Here is a 14,458-nt window from a genome sequence, read left to right as displayed (position 1 = left end):
GAAAAGGGGAATGCTAGAACTTTTGGGGGGAAACAGCATAGCTCATTCCGTCAGCCCTTGATTGGGTCATGGGATGGAGATTCTTTTCTCGGAAGATCTAGGAATAGTCTTTCGTTTGCGAAATGCATGGCTTCTCAGTTTAGGAGACCGAGGTCAGCGCGCGAGAGTGCCGGAAAAGAAAACGAACGCGAATGTTGGGGGCAATACAGAGCAGCCGGCCTTTGTCGGACTAGTGTCTCCAAAGCTGCGAAACAGATGCATTAGGAAGCTTTAGTGTCATGCTGCAACGTTTGAGTCTATCCACATAAGTCGAGATTCTGCGTAACTATACATAAGAAACCAGAAACAAAACGCTGCCAGGAGAAAGCTATAATTTCTCCTCTTCAAGGGTCACTTGACGTTTTATTTTGCTTCGCGAATTGAGTTAATGCATCTGTAATATCATCCAACTGATATCATCTTGCTGCTGTCGAACACATGCAGCAACATTGATGTCTTGTTTAGAGCCCCTAAGCTGTCTCTTTTACGAGTGCTCCACCGGGCTGCTGCTGTCTGGATCACTTTTTGTTGCATATGCTTTAATATTAGGTTCTGATGGTAGATCACTTAGAAGGATCACACAGATGAGCTGCGACGTGGAATAAAGGAGGTAGAAAGGGGAAGTACAATCGTTGCAATACTGGCTAGCTGGTGGCATTGTCTCTCACTGTTGGCAATACGTTTCCGTCTCAGGCGAACCCCTGGCTAAAAGTTTGATGTTTTTCTATTTCAAGAACCATCCCACTGACTTTACTCAAAAGGTGGAGGGGTGCGGTTTTTAAACAGCACCATTTGCTGGTTCTGTATCAAGCCAATGTGGGTCTCGATAGTACCGTCCCGGCCTCCCTCGACCAAGCCATTCATATGGCGGAAAAACACTTAATTCTGGCTCTTTCGTAAAATTTAATGGAATATGCCAATATATCCTAAAGTATATTTCTTAAGTTTGGTGCGAAAGAGCTCCCGACAAAGCCATCTAGACCTCCTTTTTCTCTCCTCACCCGCACACTCACTAGCTGGTGATGGTAGCGGGAAAGTGACTCTGCGCGATTTGCTGCTCCTTTCCTACCTCGGTCCTTGAGGTTTCTAGGACATATTCGATTGCATTTTCTAAGCGCTCTTATTTCTCCCTGGCGTGTCTGTTCTTTTTTTATTCCCCCTTTCTGTGCATCACGATGAGGTCGCGCTTCTGCCTGCAGGTCACCGCAGGTGCCTTTGCTGTCAGCGTCTACATCGCAACTTGTGAGCACATTTCTGAAGGCCAACCGGCCTTCCCCATAGGCTTTACCTGTATTGAATTCAACAGTGACTACTCCGGCGAGGAACTTGCGCGTTTCCCAGCGTCGACGCCGCAGGCTTGCCGCGAGCGATGCTCTCAGGAATCAGAGTGTACCTTTATCACACATAACGTACTGTCTTCTATTTGTGTGCTGCGAAAGGGGCCACCCTATGTTGGGAAGCAACACAGGGTAAACGTCGCCTCAGCTCCCAAAGAATGCCTCAAATGCCCAGAAAACGATGTTGCATACAAGGGTGAGTCCCTCGGCTCCAGTCAAGCCAGGTCTGCGTCACACTGTCAAGCCCTCTGTGTAGAAGACGAAAGCTGCTCATACTTCACGTTTGACATTTTAACTTGGGATTGCCACATGTTCAAAAAGGGGGCCATCGAGTTCCCGGAAATGAACAAGATCTCAGGCAGACGGGACTGCTCTGTTGATAAGTTGGCAATTGATCCAGCACCGTCTTGTGCAGTCAGGCATGTGGCCTACACCGGGAGCGTATTGGAAACGGCATCAGCAGAGGACGCTGTTGCCTGCCAGATGCTCTGCCAGCAACGCTCTTCTTGCGAGGCCTTTGTCTTCGATACTGCCAGCGGAACGTGCAGCCTGCACTTAGCTTTGGCAGAGGCAACGAAGACATCAAGTACAACTGCTATTTCTGGCCCTAGGGAATGCGCTCCGAAATGCATGCTGACCGGGAAGAGCTACAGGACCAGCGAAGAGCTCCTCACGGTCGAACAAGGCCTCGACACAGCCGAAGAGTGCCAACTAAGGTGTCAAAGTACAACTAACTGCGGAGCCTGGAGCTTTGCATCCGCTTCTCGAAAGTGTGACCTGTTTGAGAATGCTAGTGAGGAACGGGAAGAAGAGGGCATTACAAGCGGCCCCAAGTACTGCCCTGGCGCGTGCGACACCATCGGATTCCACTCGCCCGCACTAGAAAAGACCTGGTATTCGAAGGAAACTTTGGAGCTAGAGGCCTGCCGCGAGGCCTGCAGGGCTGAGCCGAAATGTGTGATTTTCACGTGGTGGGGAAACGATAGGTGTTTCTTGAAGGAAGACTCCTGCTTGACCAACCTGGAACCCCAAGCAGACACTGTACGGACAGGATGGGGCACCTGCTCTTCCTGCTTTCGTCAAGGCAAGGGATACAGTGTGGCAGCTAGCGTTTTGCTGTGGTCGCTAGACACGCAGAATGCAGAAGAGTGCAGGCAGCGCTGCGCCTTTATGGAAGAATGCAGCCGCTTCACTTACGACACAGCAACAAAGGTGTGCAGTTTTCTGAGAGGGGAGGCAGGGGACGAAGAGGGGGATACGCTGATTTCGGGGCCAGCAAACTGCGTGGAAGATACCTCTTGCATCCTGAGGAATATTATGTGGCAGAACAACAGCAACTTTGTGATAACAACGAACGACCCCAGCGACGCGGAAGGCTGCCTCGCATTATGCCAGAAAACACCAAAATGCAACTTTTGGACCTTCAATAAGGACCGTCTGCAGTGCAATCTCAAGACAGGCAACGAGAGCCCTAAAATCCTTCCTGCTACCTCTGCCAGCTTCGATTCAGGGCCCAAGCGATGCATGAAGACCTCAGGCCTGTGCCTCGAACTCAATATAGACTATCACGGCGGAGATATTTACAAAACAGCGCAGAAACCTGGCGGTGAACCAGCCTGTAGAGAGGATTGCTACCACGAACCCCAATGCAGGGCATACACCTATAAGTCTGGCAATGGCAACTGCTGGCTGAAGACCATTACTGGTTTTACGGGGAGGAGAGAAGAACAAAATGCGATGTCGGGCTCTAAGATTGGATGCCCCAAGTGCCAACGTGCTGGGATGGCCTACGTAGGAACACTTATCAAGCAGTTAAAGCTTCCGAATCATGCTATATGTCAACTCGCTTGCGAAGCAGAAGACAAATGCGAATTCTTTACTTTTGATACCGAATGCAAGCTGTATCCATCCGCGGTTACAGTCAAGACCGCATCATATTCCGTAGTGTCCGGCCCCAAACGCTGCTAAGACACGCAGTGGCACGCCCATCAACTGCATCAGCAGTAGCTCTGCCTGCATCTGCTCCTGATGCCACTGTCGGGCCGGGGTCGCACATACGGATGCAGTTGCTAGCTCAAAGCCGTCAAACAACCTTCCTTGCCCAGTACATTTACACACGCTTAACGTCTTTTGTTTTCCTCCCTGTCTCGCCGCTCTCGCGGGAGCCTTTCTGTGGGTAGAGAGTATGGGGCAATGGAGCCTCTGTGAGGGTGATCTTCCCTAGGTTGCCCTTCAGTCCGTCTCGCCCCTGCTCCCTTCTCACCTTCTCTCAAGTAACTGCAGTGCAACATTCTCTGCTGCGTGCATCTAAGTTAAGCACGTACGCCCTATATATCCTCTCTTTTCAGTCCCTTCACCAGCGCTGCGTCCTAACCACGTAGCAGGAAGTTTAGCCGCATAATATGCCTTCATAAGCCCGTATATAGACGCAGGCACGCAACGCGTTTTGTGCAAGTATATATATGCCCATGTATATTGCTACCCAGACGCCACGGCACCACGCAAAAACAGCAGACGCGGCGATTTGCCAGGGGAAGCAGGAAGGACAGCATCATCGGGTGCAGCTGCAACAGTCTGAGCATGTCCTACCGGTCATGGCGTTTTAACCTCCCAAGCGCTTCTGCCTCCGTCGACCCCCGCTCAGCTACATGCTGCTTGGAGCCTGAACCCCCCATCTGCCCTCATGATCTCTGCACGGTGTCTTTGGCTCTCGATCCAGCCAATGGCGCTCGACCGCCATCGAGACATCATTCCACCTCAACAGCCTGGAGGGCCCCTGTGGGGAACGAAGGACTCAAGCACTAATTACCCAACACGGTGCTCAAAGGGCCATCTGGCTAAAGAGGAGAGAGAGAGAGGCTTGCAGATGCTGCTGTTCCGAAAAATACCGGCAGGGCGTGGTGTGCTTCGTGTGATCCATTGCTCTGCCTGCACAAAAGTGGGTGCAGAGGCTGACATGAGATGGGATGGGTGTCCACATAGACTTTGTCAGCGGCTGCACACAAGTGCGCCGTATAATTTCTGTTTGGGGATCCTTGTGAATGCCACCTCCATTCTCAGGGCCCTCAACATCAGGATTACATCTGGAAAATGGTTTATCTGTTCCACTCAGAGCAGGAACAGAGAAATGCAGGGCGCTTGGCTCTTTAGGGACCTCAGAGACTGCCTCGGGCACCTGCCAGCCCAGACTCCAGACATAAAACGACGAAAGGCCTTATGGGCCTCTCAGAGAAAGAGAGAGTAAGAGAAGACTCAGAGAGAAACCAATCAGGCCACGTGTGTAGATCGCCTGCTCACGGGAAGGTTTTCCCGCGACGCTGAGCCTTTTGATCAACAACTTGGTCAGTGTTGAGTACAACCGAACAGACGTCAGTTGCACATCCAAAAAAAAACATTTGTAGTCAGAGGAAGGCGCTGCTTAACAGGCCTGCAGATTGCTGCACATTTTCCTGCTTAGACCAATGTAAGGCTCCTTCCTTGTGCCCCCTGGGAACACCAGGCAGCAGCCCCCTATCTAGTAAAAGGGGGCCTGCAAGCGGCTATCGGCACGCGATCATACAGAGCACACGCTGGGGAAGGGAAAAGACACCCATGAGAGTTGTTGGAGGCAAACTAGCAGGTGCCTTGTCTTGCGGTCATGCGTGTCGATGCTGTGCGGTACCGAGATACGCACTGGGTGCCTCTGCCGCAACGCAGTATGAGGCAGGAATGCAAGGTGGCATGCATAGCCACTGCTGCCTGATACTAAGCCTCAATTTCCTCGTGAAGTTTGTAGTGCCCCACTAGAATAAGCTGGAGGCAACAGTTTGGTCTTTGTTGTGGGCCCCTTCAGTGCACACTTGATGGTTGAGTGTATCGAAGCATCCCCATTTCCGGGCGTTCACAAAGAATTCACAGATGGTGCCGAAACCTTGAAAAAAATCCCAAGCTGCCTCCTTCGCTTGAGAGCAAAGCTCAGATAAAGGGAACTTAGAACTACGAACTTCAACCCAAGCAGCACTGTGTGAATTGAGCAACGCTGCACTTTGGAAGTTTCGACTAAACTGCCTATTTGACAACGTATTTGTAAGAGTTGGCTATTGTTTATTCCTAAACGCAGTTTCCCGCAACATAAGGTTTGCTTAATACGGTAAGTCTCAGCGTTGGGTGCTTGCCCGCTATACCTTGGTGCATGTGCAAATGAATGATCGAAGACCGTAAGCGTCAAGTTGGGTGGAGCTCTCTCCCCCCATGCTGGAATCCTATGTGGCATAACGGCAGAAAAGGCAAAGGGAGCAATTTGGGAGAGACGATTAAGAACTTTTTCTCAGGCTTCGTTCTCGGCTAGGCTTTCCTGTTTTGGGGAGACTTTAGGCGATGCGCAATACTGTGCAGCTGCAAACGCATTATCTGTAGAGGTGCCCCATAGCAGGCCGAGGATCGTAGATTTCTTGATGAGGCCCCCCCTCTCTCTCTGTGCTCTGCTTCGGAACTGCTACCTTTTGCATGGCTACCGCTCCGCCACCGCCTGTATGATACTTCTATCCTGCTGTAACTCCTCTACGGTTCCTGTCCACCCTTCTACGAGACTGTGTAGGACTATGGTTTTGCGTCACTTCTCTACTGATTTCCAGTAAGTAGGATTGCAACTATGCAGTGCGTAGAGGTGGCGAGGTTACAAGCGTGCTCTGCCCACGTCCCACGGTGGGCGCGCTTGCAGAGACCAGCGGGTAGCTACCCACTACTGGCTCAAGGAGTCGCAGTGTGCCTCTCGTAGCTCGTCTTCTCCTGTAGCGTGCTGCGGCAACCGAAGTTCTATCGTTTATTCTGCCACGGTTTGCGAGAGACACGGGCCGAAAGCTGCGCCTTCCTCTAACGACTTGAGCACACCGGCGCACAGGCCCCCGGCTGTGAGGAGACGGTCAAAATTTTGTGGAGACTCATCACTTAGGGCATCAATTTGGTGGAGTTCAGGAATTAGATTGTGGGTTTTTTAACTGGAGGCAGCAAGCATTGCGCTCGCCGGCTGTGCCGACAGACAAGTGTCGGCTGCCGTGCGGCAGTAGTGGGAGGTGCAGCATGAGCATGCGGGTGTGTGGCTATTGTTGTTGCTACGTTTACAAGGCCCCCCTGCCTGATACGCCTGGACAAAAAGACTTGCAACAGCATCAAAAACGCGTAGCACTAGTAGTTTGGAGGCGCATTTAGTGGTGTTACCAGAACAAGAGCAGCCATAGCGGAGCAACAGCAGCAGCGGTCGCTGCAGCGAGTAGCTGGCTGTGCTGCTGGCAGGGGGCCCCCTCCCTGGATGGCATGGATGGCGCTGCTGCTGCTGCCGCCGCTATTTGCGGCGAATGGAGACTCAGAGCGACAAGCGGCACTTTTAATGTATGTGGTTTGTCTCGGTTGCGTTCTCTGCCGCATTCGAGCAAGATTACAAACAACACGCGCGGAAAAAGCAGCACCGGCTGCTGCTGCTGGTGCTGCTGGTGCTGCTGCTGCTCACACCGCTGTGCTTTGCTTGCCGGTAGTGCTCTTGATGTAGACGCTTCTAAGCAAAACTAGGATGCTCCTGCACAGGGCGCAAGCAGCAGCACAGCACCAAGACCATCGGCAGCGTGCAGCCCCCACGCCAGAAGGGGCAGCGGACCGCAGAATAACGGCAGCTACAAGGAGCAGCACGCGACTGCGCGGCAGCCTTCCAGTGCAGCTTAGCCGACTCTGCAGGTGTGGGCAGATTCGCAAGACGGATAAGGAGGCTAATGGTTGATGAGGATCACGGCGAGCGGCGACGGCCGCTCTTGCTCACTGCTTCAGTCGAGACTGTGAAGCGAGAAGAAGCGCCAACACCAACAAACGCAGCCTCTGGATTGGTTTCAACTTGGGCCGCTTCTCCAGCGCCCTCAAGCGCTGCTGCTGCTGCTGCTCTTGCTCCTGCTGCCACGGCAAAGACTGCGGCAGCTGCAGAAGCAGTCTCTGCTGCCGAAGGAGCAGTAACTGCCGCCGCAGCGGCACAAGCCTGCCCACGCATGCTCAGCTGCAGCGGCGCAGATCAGGAAGCAGCAGCTTCCGGGGGCACCGACAGGCTACACGATGGCAGTAATGCGGGCACGGTGCATCATGGAGGACCTGCAGACGCGGCTGCGTCAGCCTCTGCAGACACTGGAGGGGGGAGTCGAGACAGAGACAGAGAGAGGCTTTTGGAGTACCTTTCGACTTCCCAGGTAGCTGACATGGCGCCTTCGTGCTGCAAGCACATCGTCCTGGAAAGTCGGCTGCACGTCCACACTGCGCTGACGGCTCTGGCGCAGTTCGGGTGTGGCTCTCTCCTCTGCTGCAACGTGCTGCCCCCCGATCCGCAGCACCAGCAGCAGCCAGAGCAGCAGCAGCAGCAGCAGCGGGGGAGGCTTATCAGCAGCGGGGGTAGTGGAACTGGCAGCAGCGACGGCGGGGGGGGGGGCCCCTTGTTGCGGGGGTCCTGGGCAGGTGCGCTGCTGCAGCTGCAGGGGGGTTTGGATTTACTCCGAGGCGAACAGACGCTTCGTAGATCGCTTAGACTCTCAACACTTCGTCAGATATCTGTTGCACTGGCAGCGGTGGCTGCGTAGCAGCAGCAGCGCGGCACAGCAGCAGCAACTAGAGCAGCAGCAACAAGAGCAACAGCGACAAGGGCAACAGCAACAAGAGCAACAGCAACAAGAGCAACAGCAACAAGAGCAACAGCAGCAACAGGATAGCACTACAACCAGCAGTCGCCAAGAAACTGCTGCCCCCGACCTCCCCAACAACAACAGTACGACCAGCAGCAGCAACACGGCGCAAAGGGCAGACGTTGCTGGGGCGGAGAGGACTTGTCTACAGTCCAAGGATTTCGATACCACTCCTCCATGGGCCCTTTCTCTGGAGGCTTTTCGAAGTAGGCACTGGTGCTGTTGCGGCAGTCTCTGTTTGTCCCCCTTTGAAAACGATTTTCACCCAAACTGCTGCTTCAAAGCTACTGAGGAAAGCTTCGCGCGTTGGCGGAGGGGAGGCTGCAGCTGCGTATATACATCTCTCTCTATATATACATTTATATGTATACACCTACAACACCCTCCCTGTTGCGGCAAACTAATGAGCAGTTTCTTTGAATTTTTCTGTTTTCGATGTTCTCCACCTCAGTTTCACGACGCGCAGGCCGGGCGCTGAGAGCTGCTGCGTAAAGTGTATGTTTACATGTAGATGTATGTGGATTTATATGTTTACATGTATGTGTATGTGTATTTCCTTCTTCTTCTCGCTGCTGCAGACATGTGTGGAGCGTCGGTAGATACTGTTCAACGCGTTCTTCCGAGCTGTGACTGCGCAACGGCTCTTCTGCAGCTCCTCGAAAGCGGGTAAGTGTTGGCAGCAGACTGGGAAAAAACAAAGAAGAGAGGCCAATGAGATGTTTCGCTTACCGCCATCGCTGCTGCCGTTGTTGTTGTTATTGTTGCTGCTGCTTCCCCCTATCCAAACTGCGTGGAGGAGAGCGTTTCTAGCGCGAATTTTTCATGAGGCTGCTGCTTCGTTTGCGCTTTTGTCACGATGAAGGGCCCCCTATCTCTGCGTCATCAATGAGGGCAGGAGGGCCCCTTTGGCTCTTATCTCGACACACGGCTTCTTAGTGCATCTCGTGGCGGAGGTAAGCATGTCTACGCCTTCGCTGCTGCTGCTCCTACACATGCAGCAGCAGGCGAACTTGTACCCTCTTCGTGAGCACGCGCTCGAAAAGATACAGCTGAGAGCTTTTTTTAGCATATCGCCAGCAGCAGGGGTGGGGGCAGCGAAAGCGAAGAAGAGGGAAGGCGGCAATGCGCAGCACAGCACAACGAGAGCAATATATGAAGAGAGAAAGAGAAAGATATAGAGATATAGATGGAGATATAGAGACACAGAGAGAGAGAGAAAAAAACTGAGAAAAGGCCACAGCTGTTGGCTCACCTTAAATATGTGCTTCCTTAGTGTGTATGTGTGTGTATGTATGTGCGTGTGTATGTATGTGCGTGTGTATGTGTGTGTGTATTTGTGTGTATGTGTATGTATATATATATGTATGTGTGAATGTTATGTGGTGCCTTCAGGTGCAAGGCAACCATCCCATCCTTGCGACAAATGTTCTTCGGGCCGGTGTAAGCCTCCTTCCCGTTCGTTTTTTTCTCTCTGTGAGAACTTGATGCCATCTTTTTTCGCCTTCCTCTGCCATCTTGTGCTCTGTGCTACCGTTTCTATGGATCTCTATTGGTGTTCGTGTGTGGACTCGTCCTGAATGGATTTATGCGCTGCTGGTTCCGTTTCCGTGCGTCTCTGGTGCATGCTGGCGCTATCGCTCTGGTCTGATTTTGCAGGGGCGTCGTGTTTGTGGGGGGGTGGGGGGATTGGAGCTGCGGGATAGGGTGACGCTGTTTCCTTCGAACCTGCACACATACACGCACACCACAGGGAGGCAGCTGTTGCAGTGACTCTGGTGTCACCCTTCACGGCTGCTGCTGCTGCTGCAGCTCGGCACGCACGAGAAGCTTGTAACGTACTGCATGGACAACTCCACGGAGGGTTTTTTGTCAGTCTGCCTGGAAGTTCCTTTCTCCTCGGTGCCTCTCGTCGATGCTCACGGTAAGGAGGGAGGGGACGAAGGCTGTGGATTTATGAGTGTGGAAAAACGCCACTGCTGTGGGCCCCTCGCCTGGCTGCTTGCTCGCTGCATGCATGCATGCATGCCTGCTTGCTTTGCGGCCGTCACTGTCGCTCGGAGGGGTTGTGTTGTGCTGTCGGGCTACACACATATACATACATACACATACACACATACATACACGTACACACACATACACATACATACACATACACATACACATACATACACATGCATACACATGCATACACATGCATACACATACACACATGCGGCTTTGAGATTGGCAGATCCTCGTGTCAGGGCCTTCGCGCGTCTTGTGTTTCGTGTGTTGTTTGCTTCTCGTGGCTTTTTCGCGATGCCTCTCGGCGCTGCCGCTGCATGCGCAGAGAAGGAACCACCCGCTGCGAAAGCCCTAGGATCACAGCATTGCCAGTTTCGAAGACAGCTAGCTAGCTATCCCTGAAGATTCCTGTCTCTTCGGATATCCCACGCCGAGTGTGTGTTTCCTCGTCTGCGCGCAGGGATATATGTAGGCTGCTTCTCACTCGATCAGTTTATGGCCGTTGTGCTGAAGCAGCTACACGACGGAGTAAGGACTGGGCACCGGAAGGCAGGCTAGGGGTTGGCTGGGGTTCGCACAGAGCAGCATGGCGGGATGTAGATCCTCAAGATGGGGTAGTGGAGCACATGCCTTTCTATCTGCAACAGCACGGAGAAACAGCAGGGTGCTCCGAGCTTTCCTCTTGCTTCTGTCGCGTCTTTTGCCTGCTGCTTACACGGAGGCGTCTCGATGCATGCATTGCCCGTCCAGAGCTGCGCATGTTTGCGTGCGTTTTTCGCGTGCTGGTCTAATATGTGCAGTCTCCCTTGGATCTGACGCTTCCAGTGTCGAAGTACTTCAGTCAGTTTCAGCAGCTGCAGCGGCAGCATCGTACGCTAGCACATGCTGCAGCAGCAGCAGCGACAGCCGCAAGCAATGACATCCAGCTGCTGCCTTCCTCCAGCGGCAGCAGCAGGAGAGGGGCAGTTGCAGCTGCAGCTCTAAGGCGCCCAGTTACAAGTGGTGCAAGGCAACCAGTCTATTACGGGGTGGTGAGTTGTGCCTATGCTTTGTAAAGACGTAGCTGATTGTATACATAAATATATGGGTCCTATATATATGTGTATGCACGGGTTTTTTACGTGTATCGTATATACAATAGAGCCCTTCAAAGAGACAAAGGAAAGCGCGCGGTGCCTCTCTGCGCCTCTTTATGTGCTGCCTATTCCCACATAGGCTTTATTTTTTCTCTCTCTCGTGTCCTTATTCGTGCCTTGCTCTTCGGGCATAAGTCACGTGGGAAGGCATGCAAGGGGAACCAATAAAGACGAGGCTTAGGGGTCTTTGCAGGGGGTACAGCTGCTCGCCATTTCTTGTAGGGTCCTTCGGGTGAAGAGGACAGTGCCTTGGGCATCACTGAGCGTTGTGTCTGCAGTCGTGTGTGCCTGTATATCGGGGTCTAGAGGGAAGGCATGTCGGCTCTACACGGTTCGTGCCGTCCCCCCTGCTATGCTGATTGCGTGTATGCGTGTGTGGCTGTGGCAGGTCGAAGACGCAGCAGCTGCTTCCTTGACGTTGCACGACGCAATCTTAATTTTGTTGTTCTCTGACGAGCAGAAGGTCCTATTTCTTTCAAAGGAGTCGGTCCCTGCGTCTTCTGGGTTCCTCCCTTCTTCTTTCTCGATCCACGCACACTTCATGCATATCCTGTGGCTGTGCTCGTTCTCCTGTTTTTAAGTCTCGCATTCATGCGCTGCCACCTTCCACCCTCGTCGTTCATTTGTTGCTTTTTACCACGTTAAACAAGGATCTTTCTTCTCCTGCCCCTTCTCGCTGGTCCTGCACATCCCTTTGGTCGTTCCCCCTGTCCCCGTGTCAGACGCGCCTTGCATCTGTCGTTGATCTAGCCCGCCGTCCAATTGTGTTTCGATTCTTTTTTTTGCTGTGGTTCTCTGCACGTGCGTTTCCTGCTGCTGGAGTGCGTGCGTGTGTCTCCTCATTGCTGCTGCAGGGGCCGGCTGAGAGGCATTTTAACGTGTGCGGATGTATGGCGTTTCCTGTTGCCGCAGGCTGCTGCTGTTGTTGAATATTTGCAGCAGCAGCAGCAGCAGCAGGAGACGCAGCAGCAGTATCCCGCCAGCAGTATAGCAACGTAGAGGTAACTTCTAGGGTTGCAGGATTATTTCTGCAGCATTGCCAGACTGAGAAGAGACGGAGTAGTCCGAAGCGATCCCTAGCAAATGCAGAGCTTTCTGTTGCGTTTTCTCTTTCGCTGTCGACCCATATGTCTATCTCATGCTGTGCCTTCTTGGACGTATCTGGGGCAGCCTCTTAAGCAGCAGGCGTTGCTGTTAAAAGCTTAGAAGTGTTTAGGGCGTGTTTAGAGGAAGGGCGCGGTAAGAGCTAAAAGATGTGCCTTCTCCACATGTCGCATGTATATATCGACTGCTAATGCAGCGGGTGCAGCTGCACGTGATTAGTGCTTGTGCTCATGTGCTGTCGCCGAATGCCCGTCAAGGGGTGATTCCAGCACGGGATAGAGCACTTTCACAGTAGCCGTTCAAACAGCTACGCAGCTGAAGTGCCGTTAAAGTTGCTGCTGCAGCTGTTGCCAACCCCCTCCTGGCCCTGCTAGAGCAGCAGGGGAACCAGTTGGTTTTTCCTGCAACGAGTAAAAATGCAACGCGGTAACGATGTACTTCAGCTCTCCTCCCTAGCCGTGCGGGCCTCTCGTGTTTCCTGCACAAACAACCACAGGGGAACACGGCAGGCAGGGACTGTGAGGGAAGCTGACTAAATGGGGGCACCAACGCAGAGTGCTCTCAGATAGCGGTTCAAGCGGTGCTGCTGCTTCCCTGTAACTCGCAGCCACCGCAAAGACAGAAGCAATACTCATGGTGACACAGGTACCTGCAGGAGGGAGAATCGATCAGGCTGCGGCTGCACTCGCAGTCCGTTCCTCTCTAGCCAGAAGGCAGGACCTTCGGGCAGCTGCAAAACACCAACGAGGCATGCACTGCTTATGCTCTACCAGCTTCCGTCTGCGCGCTTTGGTGAAGCCGCATGGCAACTCAAAAAGGAGGAATACACGGGAAATCTGTTCTCACGGCTCTCCACACGAAAGCTTTCGGCACAAAAGGGCACATGCAAACGCTTGCACACGAGGACAACTGCCCCAAAAGAAGTATTGACCCAGAATTTTGCACAGACGCAAGTATCTTGCACAAGGTATTTGTGAGTGGACGTCCTTGCATTTGGGCAGATGGTGAAGATTCCTCTTCATGCTGGTGCTAATAGCTGTATGTAAATGCAAAGATGAGCATCGGTGTAAGCGGGCTCAGACATAGATGTATCCTTAGCACGGTTTCCTGTATCCATACGGGGGCATCACTGCTGCATGTGCTAGAGTACACGTTTGTGTGTGTGTTGCTACACGCAAGGACAACGGTGTTTGTATGTGGGAAAGCTGTCAGACAAACAGTGCAGTGGACGCAATAAGAGCACTTGGAGTGCGTTTCAACGACACAAAGGCGTCCTATGGCTTGTTTAGTGCCAAGGAGGCCCTTTAGGTCCCTCCTTTCGGTTTATGCTTAGAGACCTAGTCTTTCTTCCTTGCCTGGGGGAACTGCTGGACGACCTCGAAGCAGTGGCATGCGACGCAGATCCGCTGCAACAGATCGTCACGTAAAATATGTCCCTCAGGTGTCCGTGCAGCAGGAGCCATCGCTGTTTCAAGGAGTTTGTGCGTAGTGCATGGAAGTAGGACGACACAACAAAAGTGCCAGCAAAAAAGTTATTCTCGCAGCGGGCATCCAGACGCATCAGGTGATTTGCCAATTACCTGCACTAAATGCTCTAAGGCGACCATAAGCTGCTTGCTGCATCCCAGTGCACGCACGCACGCACGCGCCCTTAAAACGTTGCATCATCATATTGGAGTAGCAATACGAAGCGCGAGCGGAGGAAGAGCAAGAGGTAGCAGCAGCAAACGCAACAAATAGGAGAGAAAGAGAGCCGCGCACTTTTGTGTTAGGTTAATTCGGAGCCTCATGTTAGGGACCTCCCTCAAGAGTGTACGCGCTGCGTTTACACACGACGCAGAGGGCTGCAGATACTTCAAGAATGCTTGTCGTAGGCGTGAGTAAAGGGCTGCCGCTAGAGAGTAGACTGAGTGGGAAATGCAGCTTCCCACCACGGAGGTAAGCTCTAATGACGTGGCAGCATAGTTCCATGTGCTCCTTGGGCATCCGCAACTCGTAGAAGATGACACTTTCCGCCAATTCGATGGCATCCTGAAGCCGAAGCGCGGTCTCTCTGTGTGGCTTGGGGTGTCGTGTTGTACCAGAGCAGGCTAAGCACCGGGCTACAAGCCGCACTCCCAGAAAAAAAGCCTCAGGGGAAAGAGCAGCG

The 14,458-nt window shown here is 52.9% G+C and overlaps 1 protein-coding gene and 1 pseudogene across 1 annotated transcript; both read left to right on the top strand.

Moving 5' to 3' along the window:
* The first annotated feature begins 1,214 nt into the window (after nucleotides 1–1,214).
* On the top strand, nucleotides 1,215–3,344 carry LOC34622002 (micronemal protein 4). The gene has a single exon (XM_022735185.1). The coding sequence runs from the start codon at nucleotides 1,215–1,217 to the stop codon at nucleotides 3,342–3,344; it is 2,130 nt and encodes a 709-aa protein (XP_022589572.1).
* Nucleotides 3,345–7,117: 3,773 nt separating this feature from the next.
* Nucleotides 7,118–12,528, top strand: LOC34622004 (annotated as a pseudogene).
* Nucleotides 12,529–14,458: the final 1,930 nt, after the last annotated feature.

The sequence above is a fragment of the Cyclospora cayetanensis genome, unplaced genomic scaffold, assembly GCF_002999335.1.
Source record: "Cyclospora cayetanensis isolate NF1_C8 unplaced genomic scaffold, CcayRef3 CcayRef3_contig_5, whole genome shotgun sequence".
Classification (NCBI taxonomy): domain Eukaryota; phylum Apicomplexa; class Conoidasida; order Eucoccidiorida; family Eimeriidae; genus Cyclospora; species Cyclospora cayetanensis.
This window is presented reverse-complemented; position numbering and strand designations above follow the sequence as displayed.

Excerpts from the sequence above, each read along its gene's own strand:
- LOC34622002 (XM_022735185.1), top strand. The coding sequence starts at position 1,215 with ATGAGGTCGCGCTTCTGCCTGCAGGTCACCGCAGGTGCCTTTGCTGTC.